At 40.1% G+C, this 14331-nt stretch overlaps 2 protein-coding genes and 3 non-coding genes across 5 annotated transcripts in view; 2 read left to right on the top strand and 3 right to left on the bottom strand.

Moving 5' to 3' along the window:
* Positions 1-55: 55 nt before the first annotated feature.
* On the top strand, positions 56-1861 carry LOC129778084 (probable dolichyl pyrophosphate Glc1Man9GlcNAc2 alpha-1,3-glucosyltransferase). The gene is made up of 3 exons (XM_055784754.1): positions 56-217; positions 295-934; positions 997-1861. The coding sequence occupies exons 1-3, from the start codon at positions 159-161 to the stop codon at positions 1777-1779; spliced, it is 1482 nt and encodes a 493-aa protein (XP_055640729.1). The 5' UTR covers positions 56-158; the 3' UTR covers positions 1780-1861.
* Positions 1820-14331, bottom strand: part of LOC129778091 (probable insulin-like peptide 7) — a 30112-nt gene continuing 17600 nt past the window's right edge. Inside the window, exon 2 of the mRNA XM_055784765.1 lies at positions 1820-2130. Within this exon, the coding sequence (XP_055640740.1) occupies positions 1940-2130 (191 nt within the window). The 3' untranslated portion in view covers positions 1820-1939. The remainder of the gene's footprint in view (positions 2131-14331) is intronic.
* Trnaq-uug (transfer RNA glutamine (anticodon UUG)) lies at positions 2281-2352 on the top strand. Its single transcript has one exon. It is a non-coding gene; the product is annotated as a tRNA-Gln (tRNA).
* On the bottom strand, positions 3015-3086 carry Trnaq-cug (transfer RNA glutamine (anticodon CUG)). Its single transcript has one exon. It is a non-coding gene; the product is annotated as a tRNA-Gln (tRNA).
* Trnaq-cug (transfer RNA glutamine (anticodon CUG)) lies at positions 10559-10630 on the bottom strand. Its single transcript has one exon. It is a non-coding gene; the product is annotated as a tRNA-Gln (tRNA).

Genomic DNA, 14331 nt, shown 5'->3' with positions numbered 1-14331 from the left:
TTTTTTCGTTCAGTTCTCAGTTCAAACTGTCAGACGTGTCATCGGTGATGCAAAAAATGTAAACAAGCTCGCGCACGCACCCGTATGTGTGCGTGTCCGGGCAGGCCAATCAGGAATCGATCGGTGGAGGAGCGAGCAGCGCCGGTGAAAACGGGAGAATGTTTTGGCACACTTTTCTGTTCGCTTCGGCGATTAAAATGTTCTTTATTCCTGCCTAGTGAGTGTGAAATCCAGCCAAGTGCTAACCGTTACATTATGGAACAATTAAAGCAGCTTCACGTTTCCCGATTGCAGCCGATCGACGGATTTCGAGGTGCACCGGAATTGGATGGCCATCACCCACAGCCGACCGCTCTCCAGGTGGTACTACGATGCCACCAGCGAATGGACACTCGATTATCCACCGTTTTTCGCCTACTTCGAGTGGGCTCTGTCCCAGGTGGCGGCGTATTTCGACTCAGCCATGCTGGAGGTTCAGAATTTAAACTACTCCTCCATGAATACGGTGCTTTTCCAGCGATTTTCAGTTATAGTGGCCGATTTAATGTTCGCTTTTGGCGTGAAAAGATGCTTCGCTAAACTTGCGAAGTCGAACAGGGACTTCACGATTGGAACCGCCCTGCTGCTGTGCAATATTGGTCTTTTCATGGTGGACCATATCCACTTCCAGTACAATGGTTTCCTGTTTGGATTCCTGCTGCTAAGTGTTAGTTATGTCCTGACGGAAAATTACCTCACATCAGCGCTATTCTTCGCCGCGCTATTAAACCTCAAACATATCTTCATTTACGTAGCGCCGGTTTATGTCGTATTTTTGCTGCGATTTTATTGCTTCTGCAATGGTCGAGCGTTAATTAAGCTAATAAAGCTGGGGCTCATACTCGGCGTGGTTTGTTTGCTCTCGTTTGGACCATTCTACAAACACATTCCGCAGGTACGTGTAACCTGGACCGCGCGCATTGCTTTTGAATTGGCTAAGATATGTTTTCATTACAGGTGCTCTCGAGATTGTTTCCGTTCAAGCGAGGACTGACTCACGCTTATTGGGCCCCAAACTTTTGGGCTCTTTACAACTTTGCCGATAAAGTGCTATCGATTGGGTTGGGGAGAAAACCGCCAACTGGATCGAACACGGGTGGTCTAGTGCAAACGTTTAACCATGTTATCCTGCCGTCCATTCCCCCATCGGTCACGTTCACGCTAAGCGCCCTGGCAATGCTTCCAACACTGTACAAATTGTGGACCTTGAAGCACTCTCCGAATCTTGGTCAGAATTTCATCCGTGCCATCATTCTCTGCGCTTGTTCGTCTTTCATGTTCGGATGGCATGTTCATGAGAAGGCCATTCTGATGGTTACTATCCCACTCACAATCCTCGCCATAACGAACCGAACCGATGCGCGATGGACCATATTCCTTAGCATTGTTGGTCACTACTCCCTTTTCCCGTTGCTCTTCAAACCAGAGCTCGTGCTGATTAAACACGCCATGCTCGTGGTGCACACCGGAATCAGCATTCTGTTGTACCGTAAAATACACGGCGGTCAGTTCCTATCCACCTTGGAACGGCTGTATCTGTTCGGCTTCGTGATGCTGTCCCTGTACGAGAACATCATCCATCCCGGGTTCGGACTGAGCCAGAAACTCCCCTTCGTGCCCCTGATGGCAACCAGTGTGTACTGCGCAATCGGAGTCTCGTACTTCTGGCTGCGCTACCAGAGCGACTTCTTCGCTCAAACCCCCTTCCAGGAAGGACTTTCGAAGAGGAAAAAGACTTAAGAGAACTCCCCGGAGTATCATTATCATATCATTCCCGAGTAAAAACAAATATATTAATAATTTGCGCCACAAACCAACACAACACGTCACACGTTCTTTGTCCTGATGATATACACACGATCCGATCCGAACATTAGGCCATTAGGTCTCGGTGCCACCTCTACTTCCGGTAGCGGTTGATGCGTTTGTTCGAAGGGCAGTACTCCGCGTACTCCTCCCAGGTGCAGCCCACCCGGGTGCAGCATTCGGCCGTGATGGAACCACCCGAGCGGCGCTTTCCGGTGCGACGGATGCGCAGGAAGCTTCGCGCCTGCTCCTCACCGATGGTCCACCGCGAGAGGAATGGCAGAGCTAAAGACAAAAAAAAACGAAAATCCAAACGAAACAGAGAAAGAGAGATGTTTGTCAACTCGGTTGTCTACCTGCTGGCGCAAGCGAATAGTGGCGGTGCGATCAATGTGCACTTTAAGAAGGCAATTTTTCGACACTTTTTCACAGATCGGTTCCATGGTGTAATGGTTAGCACTCAGGACTTTGAATCCTGCGATCCGAGTTCAAATCTCGGTGGAACCTAGTCTAGAACAGCTCTCTCTTTTCTTAGAAAGCGGAATGGATTTCATTTTTATCGACACACAAATGTTATCGATTCGTACTCTTGGTTTGTTTGAAACTGACATGGGCGTGTATATGTATTATGCACACAAATTTTACGGCTTCACACATTCGTCGCCCCGTCACCCAGATATGGGTGACACTTTCCACGCTCAAATTGAATAGGATTTTTAAAAGGAATTTGATAGAATACGCACCTAAGTATAACTATAGGATATGCAGAAGAATAATAAAATTGTAAACATTTGTTTTCTGCAAGGGGTGAACAGATTCTTCTTCTTCTTCTTTTTGGCTTTAAGAGGGTTTAAACTTTTCAGTTCATTCGCCTCTAGGGGTGAACAGATTCTTGCATTGATACATAGATGGTATCAGAGGGCGAAAGTAGCATTTCGATTTAAAACTACAATATTTTATGAGGCGCCTTCAGAATGATCGAATGCGCGATCAAAATGTTGATTCTTTGCTCCTCCTTGCTTGGAATATTCGGGTTTTTGAAATGCATAATTAAAAGAAGAAATGCTTCAAATTTTAAAAGCTTGTGTATGTATGTAAGTAAATAAGTAAGGTTAACGTAGTATCGCTCAAAAACTCTACCCACAAGTAGGAAAAGAGTCACAAACTTCAGGTTCCACCGAGATTTGAACTCGGATCGTTGGATTCAGAGTCCAAAGTGCTAACCATTACACCATGGAACCACTTGGAGTAATCAACTAAACTTTACAACTTTCAAAAGTAAGATTCAATGGGAAAATTTCGAAATCAATATTTCTCACATCTGGAGTTCCTCAAGGCTCTTATTTGGGACCACTTTTGTTCATTTGAGGGGGTATTATAGTGTAGAGAAACGAATTTCGGGCGTTTTTTCGAGCTCCGAAAAAATAAAACGAAGAATATTTTTACTATCCATTATATCATTACAATAATAATTATATCTTTCAACAATAAAACAAAAATTGAACGCAGAAAAAATGTGCATAACTAGAATAGTTAAGAGCTGATGAAGTGAGGGGGTTCAAAAAAAAAGTTGTGCCATGGCGTACACGATTCCAGCCCTTCTGGTTATCTGAAACAAAAAAATCGAACAGATTCTGAATCAGTAAAGATGCCGCTATCGCATGAACCTCGGACTAGTCAAAAACATTTTTTTTTGACAAAATGGCGGCCGTTTGAAAACCAAAATGCGGTTTAAAACATTTTTTCTTACGTTACCCGATTTTTTGAAAATAGTAAAAATTATAAAATATTATTTTTTATTTTTTAGAGGTTCATGCGATAGGGAGATGCCTGTAGATTGTATCCATATAAATTCGACACGAATCGGTTCAGTAGAACTTGAGATATCGTGTACGCCAATTTTTAAAAAAAACTAGTTTCGAGAAAAACGCGTTTGAATTTCATTGTTATGGCCGCACTAAAGAGTGTGTCACATCAAATTGCACCATGGCAAAAACGCTGTAGAAATTCGCCCAGTAGACCGATCCTTTTGACAATTTTAGACAGTAAAATAAAAACTATTAAACAACTTTTGTCATTTTCTTTTTATTCATACTTTGAGTCCAAGCCCGTATGCTCGCACCTTCCTCTTTACCACGTCCATAAGGTTCTGTACAACGTCAGGTTGTAGTTTTGACGTGGGACTACGTCTAACCGGAATATATGGAGGGTAAAATGAAAACCTAAACACAGAACATGCAGGAAAAAATGAAAGATTTCGAATACTTATAGCTCGAACATTTCGTACTGGATAGGAGAGATGTTTGCATCACTTGATAGGGAATATTTCTACGCATCTATCGCAACTGACAAAATGTTGTTTTTCATCAGATAAACAATTGAATAACTGTAAAATATTAGGCGTTATCTAAACGCCCTAACTGCATCGTTTTGATTGGCCCGATTTACGGTTTCCCTAACACAGCCATCAAAACCAAGCAGCCTTGGGGAAATCGGCATTGCAAATACATGAAAGTAGGGGGACTTTTGTTCTCATCGAAAAATGTTCCCTAACACAGACTTTAAAACCAAGCAGCGAAATCGGCATTGCAAACACACGAAAGAGCCTAGAGGCGAGTGAACTGAAAAGTTTAAACCCTCTTAAAGCCAAAAAGAAGAAGAAGAACACACGAAAGTAGGGGGAGCTTTTGTTCCCACAGAAATGTGTTCCCTAATAGAGATTTCTAAACCAAGGTGCCTACAGAAATCGGTATTTCAAATTCATGCAAGTCGGGGGTATTTTTGTTCCGACTGGAATGTGTTTCCCTAACACAGACTTCAAATCCATGAAGCGTGGAGAAATCGGCATTGCGAATTCATACAAATCGGGGGTATTTTTGTTCCGATTGAAATGTGTTTCCCTAACACAGACTTCAAAACCGAGGTTTCTGGGGAAATCGGCTCTGCAAATAAATGCAAACTGCGAGTACTTTTGTCCTCGCTTGCCTTTGTGCAGAGTGGAATATGTCTGTCCTAACATGATCTTCTAAACTTAGGAACCTGGGAAAATCGTGCAGCCACTAGAAGCGAATGAACTTCCCAGTTTCAAGCAAATTCGAGATTCGAGAAGTATGTACACTTTTGGGATGTAAACTTCAGAGGGAAATGTAAAATTAAATAATCGTTTGATAATATTTTTTTTGTCTTTATTGGAAAGATTTTCAGCCTTAGGCTGGTTCATCAAACGTTTGATAATTCTTCCGTACATATATTTTGTTCTAGTCATCATACCAAACGTAAAAGGTCCGTCATTAAATTTACTTGTAACGAAGAACAATCAATCACAATAAATGAATTGACTTTACACGGCATTTGTTCATTTTTTTCACTCACAGAGCAAATATATTGAACTCAATTGAATTTGGAAACTGTTTCATTCAATCAAGAATTTAATCAATACAAACGAATGATTGCTAAGCTAAGGTAGTTCCACGTCAACCTTGCGGTTATATCATAGATATAACCCACTCATTTTTTTTATTTTTTTTTTTTTTTTGAACAGAAATCCATTTTCTCTTGAAGTCCGCCTCCGATTTGACAACTTTTGGGTTCTTCCGGAGGGCCTGCTTCATAATCGCCCAATATTTCTCTATTGGGCGAAGCTCCGGCGCGTTGGGCGGGTTCATTTCCTTTGGCACGAAGGTGACCCCGTTGCCTTCGTACCACTCCAACACGTCCTTTGAATAGTGGCACGAAGCGAGATCCGGCCAGAAGATGGTCGGGCCCTCGTGCTGCTTCAATAGTGGTAGTAAGCGCTTCTGTAGGCACTCCTTAAGGTAAACCTGCCCGTTTACCGTGCCGGTCATCACGAAGGGGGCGCTCCGCTTTCCGCAAGAGCAGATCGCTTGCCACACCATGTACTTTTTGGCAAACTTGGATAGTTTCTGCTTGCGAATCTCCTCCGGAACGCTGAATTTGTCCTCTGCGGAGAAGAACAACAGGCCCGGCAGCTGACGAAAGTCCGCTTTGACGTAGGTTTCGTCGTCCATTACCAGACAATGCGGCTTCGTCAGCATTTCGGTGTACAGCTTCCGGGCTCGCGTCTTCCCCACCATGTTTTGCCTTTCGTCGCGGTTAGGAGCCTTCTGAACCTTGTATGTACGCAGGCCCTCCCGCTGCTTGGTCCGCTGGACGAATGAACTTGACAAATTCAGCTTATTGGCGACATCCCGGACCGAACTTCTCGGATCACGTCTAAAATGCTTAACTACGCGCTTGTGATCTTTTTCACTGACGGAGCATCCATTTTTGCCGTTCTTCACCTTCCGGTCGATGGTTAGGTTCTTGAAGTATCGTTTTAGTACTCTGCTGACCGTGGATTGGACGATTCCCAGCATCTTACCGATGTCCCGATGTGACAACTCCGGATTCTCGAAATGAGTGCGCAGGATTAATTCACGACGCTCTTTTTCGTTCGACGACATTTTTCCAAATTTACGAAAAATTGACAGTGAAGCTTGGCCAACGTGATCTATACACTCTTATCTGATTATAAGCGAAAGCTGAAGATATAATTCCTAAAAATTAAATTTCTACAGCGTTTTTTCCGTGATGCAATTTGATGTGACACACCCTTTAGGTTGGATATCGCATCACTAAAATGGCTCTAACTCGGTAAGTAATAGGATTTTCGATAAGTCCTTTCTAGAGTGCCTAAAATACAGAAATTTGAAGGAAATTTTTTTTGATTTTTTTCAAATTTCTAGACTAGTATACTCCCTTAATTTGTTAATGATGTTTGCGATTTTCTTAACAGTGTTAAGGCCCTTATCAAGCAGATGATTATGATGATGAGGATGATGACCCACCTCATACCCCTACAAAGGTTCGAACGAAAAACAAAAATGAACTGACTCTGTTGCAGACACGAATTTCTATTAATCGAACATTATAAATTAGCGAAAACTGTAAAAAAAACAATGTTTCTGTCCGTATCGACATTGACGTAATCATAGTCTCAACTTCAGATCCAAAGCTTTCCCAAGGCCTGTCAAGAAAATTTCTATGATATGAAACTGTATATGGAAATAAAGAATGAAGAAGACTCTCAAACATTCAAAAATGAAGTTGACATCTTCTATAATTGGTGCACTAAGAGTTTATTACAGCTCAACGTGAGAAAATGCACTTTTATGTGTTTTACAAGAAGAGGAACACTATTGAACAATTTGAATTACTCAACAATTGCTGAGTCTTAATAAGAAACACTTCGGCACATTCACTGGTCTTAAAACAGGACATTGTCCGAGTAAATACCATCTCAAAAACATAGGTTTAGTGCAAGATGATATTTGTCGCTTTTGTAATACCGAAAGCGAAACCTCGGACGATTTGCTCTGCAATTGCGGAGCACTAACAAGACGCAGACTTCAACACCTTGTAAGGCTATTCTGGAGCCCAAAGAAGTTTGTTCAGTGTCACCGATCAGGACTATAAATTTCATTAAACAGATTATTCCTAATTGGCACCTACCTCGCTAGAGCTTTCAGTTTAATTCTTCATCAATAAGCAGTAGATAAGCTTGAAGCGCAGTAGGAAAAATTGGGCATACCACAATACACCCAGTTTTTTTTTTACGCGGGGGATACGACCTCGTAAAAACAACCGCGTTAATTGTAAATTCCGCGTAAAAGACCCGCGTTAATTCGTAATTTCGTAATAGTAATTGGAAAATCCGCGTAAAAAAATGGGTGCGTTATATCAATGATATAACCGCAAAGTTAACGTGCGACTAGCTTAGCTTAGCAATAATTTGTTTGTATTGATTAAATTTTTGATTGCATGAAACAACTTCCGAATTCAATCGAATTCAAAATATTTGCTTTGTGAGTAAAGAGATTGAATAAATACCATGTAGAGTCAATTCATGCATTGTGATAGATTATGTTCTACGTTACAAGTAAATTTAATGACAGCTCTTTTACGTTTGGTATGATGCCTAGGACAAAATATGTGAACGGAATAATTATCAAACGATTATTTTTTTTTACATTTCCCTCTGAAGTTTGCATCTCTCAAGTGTACGTACTTCTCTAACCGCGAATTTGTTTGATTTGATGAAATTCAGGTACACAATGCCAGAAATTTAGTGAGTAGAAGATATGGAGGCATATCCTTCAAAGCAATCTTGAATAACCGAGCCAAAGCGTTGGGTTCGTACCCGTTTTTGTAATCCGTGTTAGGAAAACACTTTTCGGAGTGCAAAAAAAAACATGTGGGTGCAGAACTACCCCCGGCTTGCATGAATCAACAACTACAACTTATATCGTGTTCAGGAAACATATTCTAGCCTGCACAAAGGCAAGCAAGTACAAAAGTACTTGCAGTTTGCGTTTATTTGCAAAACCGATTTCCCCAGACACCTTGGTTTTGAAGTCTGTGTTAGGCAAACACATTTCAGTCGGAACAAAAATACCCCCGACTTATGTATTTGCAATGTCAATTTTCCCACGCTCCTTGGAATTAAAGTCTGTGTTAGGGAAACACATTTCAGTGAGAACAAAAATACCCCCGACTTTCATGTATTTGCAATGCCGATTTCTCCAACACTGCTTGGTTTTGAAGTCTGTGTTAGGGAACACATTTCGGTGAGAACAAAAATTCCCACACTTTCATGTATTTGCAATGCCGATTTCCCCAACGCGGCTTGGTTATGATGGCTGTGTTGGGGAAACTGTAAATCGGGCTAATCGAAACGAAGTAGTTAGGGCGTTTAGATAACACTTAACATTATACAGATATTCAATTGTTTATCTAATAATAAATAATATTTTATTGATTGCGATAGATGCGTAGAAATATTCCCTATCAAGTGATGCAAACATCTTTCCGATACAGTAAGAAATGTTCGAGTTATAAGCATTTGGAATCTTTCATTTTTTCCTGCATGTTCTGCGTTTAAGCTTTCATTTTACCCCCCATATACTCCGGTCGTAGACGTAGTCCCACGTCAAAAACCATGTCACCTAATGATAGATATCAAATGGGACTATCCTTACGTAGAACGGAAGGAAAAAGTTGAGTGTTACTCGCTTCCGAAAACCCGTAGATTTTTCCTACAATTCTGTTGGATACTGGTAGCTATAGTTCGGTTTTCCTCACGAATGAGGACATCTGCTGTTGCTAGAAGATTCCCTTGTGATTTGTACACTCTACTGCCGAGGCACGTGCAGTACCACTGTTGGACCGTCCAGAGCTAAGTAGACAGGGAAATCCATACACGAATCGCTGCCCGTAAAAACCCCGCCCCGTTTTACAGCCCGGTGAGCTACCCGTTACCTAACATCTAAAATCCACGTAAGAATCGTGATAAGGTGCGGCACTAATTTCCTTCATAAGCGCTAAACTCCGTTACAAGCACAAATTACCGTAATATGCTCTGAGGGAACATAAAAGAAAAATGTGAGCTGAGGGGGAGATGTGATATTGCACTGGCCTACACGCGTTAATTGGAAAATCCGCGTAAAAAACCGCGTTAATTGGAAAATCCGCGTAAAAAAACCTGGGTGCAGTTCAAAATAATGGACGCAGTGGTTCACACCAAAAAAGGAAAAAAGGTGTGAAGCTGGGAGATCAACCCATAAACAGATGTCAACGAATAAGAGACTTAGGTGTGGTCCTAGATTCGAAACTAACTTTCGTTGATCATTATAATACAATCATCCATAGAGCAAATAATATGTTGAGCTTTATCAAACGCTTTAGCTACCATTTCCAGGATCCGTACACAGTAAAAACATTGTACGTTAAATACGTCAGATCAATTCTCGAATACTGTAATATTGTATGGTCCCCCTACATAACTTCACACGAAGACAGAAGTGATTCTGTACAAAACAATTTTTATTATTGATTGATGATTCCATTTATTATTGACACCATATCACAACGAGTGGACTCAATAGAAATATTGGGAAACCAAATTTTTTACGCACCCATTAGAAACTCATTTTCTACTTAGATTACCGAAGAAAAAATTACGCCAAATATAGTCGTATTAATCGTATGATGAGCCTCTGTAACGACCACAGTGAAATAATTGATGTAACCATGTCAAGGTCATTGCTTAAAGACTTTCTGAATAGAATGAGATATAGTTAAATTTACCGTCACTATAATATTTGGCCAGCATATGTAGTCTACGCTGGTTTGACGAAATAAATAAATGAATATTTAGCTAATGGAACTTGTTAAATTCGTCTTTTGAAATTAAATGAAATAAGTATCCTGCTAGCTTCCCTTAGTTTTAGATAGTTATTATGTTTGTATTTATGTATGTTTGTAACATGTTTGTCTGTAGCGCTTTACCACATTAATAGAAATTTGACTTGAATTTGATTTGAATTTCTAGTAAAAGGAAATTGTAAAGGATCGATTAGAAGAACAGTTCTGCGATTGAACCCATGAACGATTGCTTAGTAAGGAAACGTGAATGTTTGAAGGTAAGGATAACAAAAAAAATCATATTGGGCGGGACGAAGTTTGCCGGCTCAGCTACCACATAATTAAAAGAAGAAAATCATCAATTTTAAAAGTTGCCCTACCCAAATTTTGATTGTGACTCTTCTTAATTAACCGGTGTATAGTGAGTAAGTAAATGAGTAAAGAAAGTAAGTAAGTTAACGTAGTATCGCTCAAAATCTTCCCTGCAAGTAAGAAAAGAGTCAGACACTTCAGGTTCAACCGAGATTTGAACTCGGATTGTTGGATTCAGAGTCCAAAGTGTTAACCATTACACCATGGAACCACTTGAAGAAATAATTTAAGTATCACCACCTTGATAATAACCAAAAAGGCAGCGTTTCCACCAATGATAAATAGCGCGGTAATCAAAATTGTTCGTTAGAAAATTTTATAAATTGACTGTACATTCGTTTTCGGACTACGTTTTACTGGAAACCGCTTCAGAAAAATGTCACGCTTTAATATTAAAAACTCGATTTCTTAAAAATTTAACGGATTTTGATGATGGAACAAAGTATGTGAATCAAATTGTAAAAGAACAGAGAAAGTGGTAATTTTCAGTAGTACACCCGTTTGAATTGGGTACACCCGTTTGAATTGGGGTCTCTATCTTTTAGGTTCACCCTAAACAGAGACATTGGAATCAGGAATCAAAAAAGCAAAAAAAAACTTGGTTTATTTATTCATATTCCCATCCCCAAATGTGGCAAAACACCAATAACAAATATGCATCGTGTATCATTGTGCATGAGAATATTACTACGACTAAAGGGTGTGTAGTGAATGTGAACGAAATTGCTCTGCCGTTTCGCAATATCTTCCATTCTCGTGTCGAGCTATGTATGTATATGTTTGTGAAATCAACATTAGGCATGAATGACGTCCGTTCGTTGTGCTGTCCATTCCATACACCCATACCTCGCTATACGGCCGCTCTTTAAATGGCATTTCGCCATAACGGCCCTCTTCACCATAAGCGGCCCACGCCTTTTTTTCGATTTACGGCCTAAAATGTTTCGCTATAACGGCAAAAAAAAAAATTTCGATGTCGATATTAATACATAATTCATGGAACATGAAGTTGTTTCATTTTTGTTTATAGATTATTGTTGGTTTTGGGAGTCTGTTATTATTTTACGTACAAATGAAATAAAAAGATAATATGTATTTTGAATGATAAACCATGTTACATATTTTCCGTATTTAGAACCGATCCGATTGAATTTGTATGAATTTGTATTAGAATAATTGATTTCTTATACGGCTTTTCGCTTCACGGCCATGTTTCGTGGAACGTATCTACGCCGTTAAGCGAGGTATGGGTGTATTTGGTTCGTTCGTCTATAGCCCTAAGAAAGGCCCTTGTGGAAAGAAGCTCTACTTCATACTTCCATAGCCTTGCATTCCAGCCGGCCTTGGTTCGATTCCCGGTGACATCGTTTGGACATTTTTTTTCCAAGCTGACGTCCAGTCTGAAAGAAAGAGATGTCTGCTCCCATACATACAAAAATTGTAAAGCTATTGAATAAAATGCATTTATTTGTTCATTTCACCCTTCAGCACACGAAAAAACATTTTTTCTTCCGAAGATAAGGATTCTCAAGTAAGAATAGCGGAATTTTCCACACAAATGGAAAATTTCATGAATCATAAGCTAGGTAGAATGATAATTACAGTTGGTAACAGAATAGAAAAACTCTACCTGAAGTTTGTCGGTAGAAATTAAGACGAATAATGTTATCGTTAAAAGAAGAAGAATAAAGAGAGAAGAGTAGGAAGTTAGACGTGGAATGGAACAGATGTTTCTCTCCATAAACAAAGAGAACCCAGTCGCCTAGACCGCTAGGTTAGCGTTTCATCAGAATGCGCTACGACGCTCAGCATAGTGGTGAAATCACTACAATAGATCGTACTAATGGTCGCAGTGGTTCAAGACTTCTACAGAAGACGAAGATAGTAGTGAAATTACGCGATGCGTGACCCATCGCAGTGCTTGCATTTGGTCTGCTTTTTGACGTAGAACTACGTACTTCATTAAGAGTGTCGAATCAGAAAACAGGTCACGTTTTTATGAAATAAAGTTAACTTTAATAACTATTTTTGCCGCGAACGGATTTTGGCGAGTTACATACCAAACGAATCGGAAATTCCCTAAGATTTGTTTGATATGCTATACATTACAATCCCATAGTCTGTATATGGTTTAAATTGATGAAAATTGGAAGCATTCCCATTTCCTGATACATTAGGTCTGTCCTTTGTGTGCTTTCCTGGACAGAGCTGTCAATAACGAGCAACTTATCGACGAGAAACGAAGGGGAAATCGTAAGATGTAAAGTCTCCGTGAAAAAAGGAAAAGAAGAAGAGAACGAAGGGGAATATTTGTCTAGAATATAAACAGTGGATCTCGCTGAGACAAACTTTCATTCTTCGTTAGGAAATCGACTGAACAATATCGTTTCTGCGCGAGCTGGACGGCGAGGGATCGAATGCCTTTCTCAAGGCAATGGGGGTGGAGGAGTATTATAGTGGATAAAGTAAAGTTTTCCAAGGGCCTTTTTGAAGGTTAGAGACGAATGAACCGAAGAAGTTTAAAATCTCAAGCAAGGCAGGAAGGCAAATTTTCAGTATCGTTCTGTATTCAAAGCAATGAATATCGCTTGTTCTTCCTTGTTTTGCGTCATTACATGTCTTAGTTTCGGATTGAGCTGTGGACGCGACTAAATTACTCACTCGCTGATGTCTCTGGCATTGTAATCATTGCATAAAACTGATGCCATTGCATCAAGGTTCTGAGCTACACAATTGTGTGGGGAATCATCAAGCTACGCTATCTACGGCTCACCAAGAATATAAATGTTCTGGAATTTTGTCAATGATTTGGTTTCGCATGACGGTAGGAAAACTCTCTCCACAAAGGATAACAGCTGAGCTAATCTAGACTGGCAATATTCACAGAAAGGCCTTCTGTTGAGAAGAGCGCAAAACGGAGATAACTGTGTGTATATTTAGCTGCTTCAAGCCATCGATATATGGATATTTGTGTGCGTACGTGCGTGTTTCATAAACCGTACGTAAAAATAGTGCATCTTCGCTACGCTGAAACGCCATTTGTATCTGCTCCCGTGTGCATTGGCCCTGTAACGATGCAACAATAGCCTATTTATTATGCTATTGTTGACGATTGTTTGGTGTTGCAAATTATGCAGTCGTAATGATAAATATAAACAGGAGAGGAGATAGCGGGAGGGAAATATTTACGCTAGGGTATTAGTAATGAATCTCTGCAGAAGCAAATATTCAGCCTTTTTCCAAGCAGTTAACATTGTTTGTTTTCTGTCTTCAATGCATTGAACTGACGTTATTGTGAAGCAGATGTTAAGGTTGTGCACCAAAAAATTATTTGGAGAATACCAAGTTATTTAATAAGTTATATTAAATTATTAATTTATTTGGGCTCGCGTGCCAGTCGCAAAACTGCTTTCAACTAGGATTGCATTTGCGCTAATCTTGATCATAATGAAGCAGTGCTACTCTTTTCGAGGTTGTTGAGATTAACAGATAGAGTTTATTTCGTTTATTTAGTCACCAAGAAAGTAAATGTCGTTCTGGAATGTTATATGTTTCGCTTGCCAGTAGCAAAACTTTCTCCACTAAGGATGACAGCTGCGCTTATCTCGAGCATGTATTGTTCTGCGAGGCACAAGAATGAATCATCAAACATTTATCGTCAAATGATTCTACAATGAAAAAACATTTCAGGGCGACCAAACTGGTAGAATGGTTATTTCAAAATTTTCGTAACACTTTAAAATAATATCCGCAGTTATAAACAAGCGACTTGAATTGAACTACAGCGTAGTTCTACGTCAACACTGCGGTCGTGTCTTAAACACAACCTCCTGTAATTTTTGTTAAATCGTAGGCTAAGGGGTTAAAAGCCAAAAGTTGATTTGAAAATTCCAGATTGTCTTCTTGCAACTG

This window comes from Toxorhynchites rutilus, chromosome 1 (genome assembly GCF_029784135.1).
Source record: "Toxorhynchites rutilus septentrionalis strain SRP chromosome 1, ASM2978413v1, whole genome shotgun sequence".
In the NCBI taxonomy this organism is placed as follows: domain Eukaryota; kingdom Metazoa; phylum Arthropoda; class Insecta; order Diptera; family Culicidae; genus Toxorhynchites; species Toxorhynchites rutilus.
Note: the sequence above shows the minus strand (reverse complement) of the source record. Positions and strands in the feature narration are given on the sequence as shown.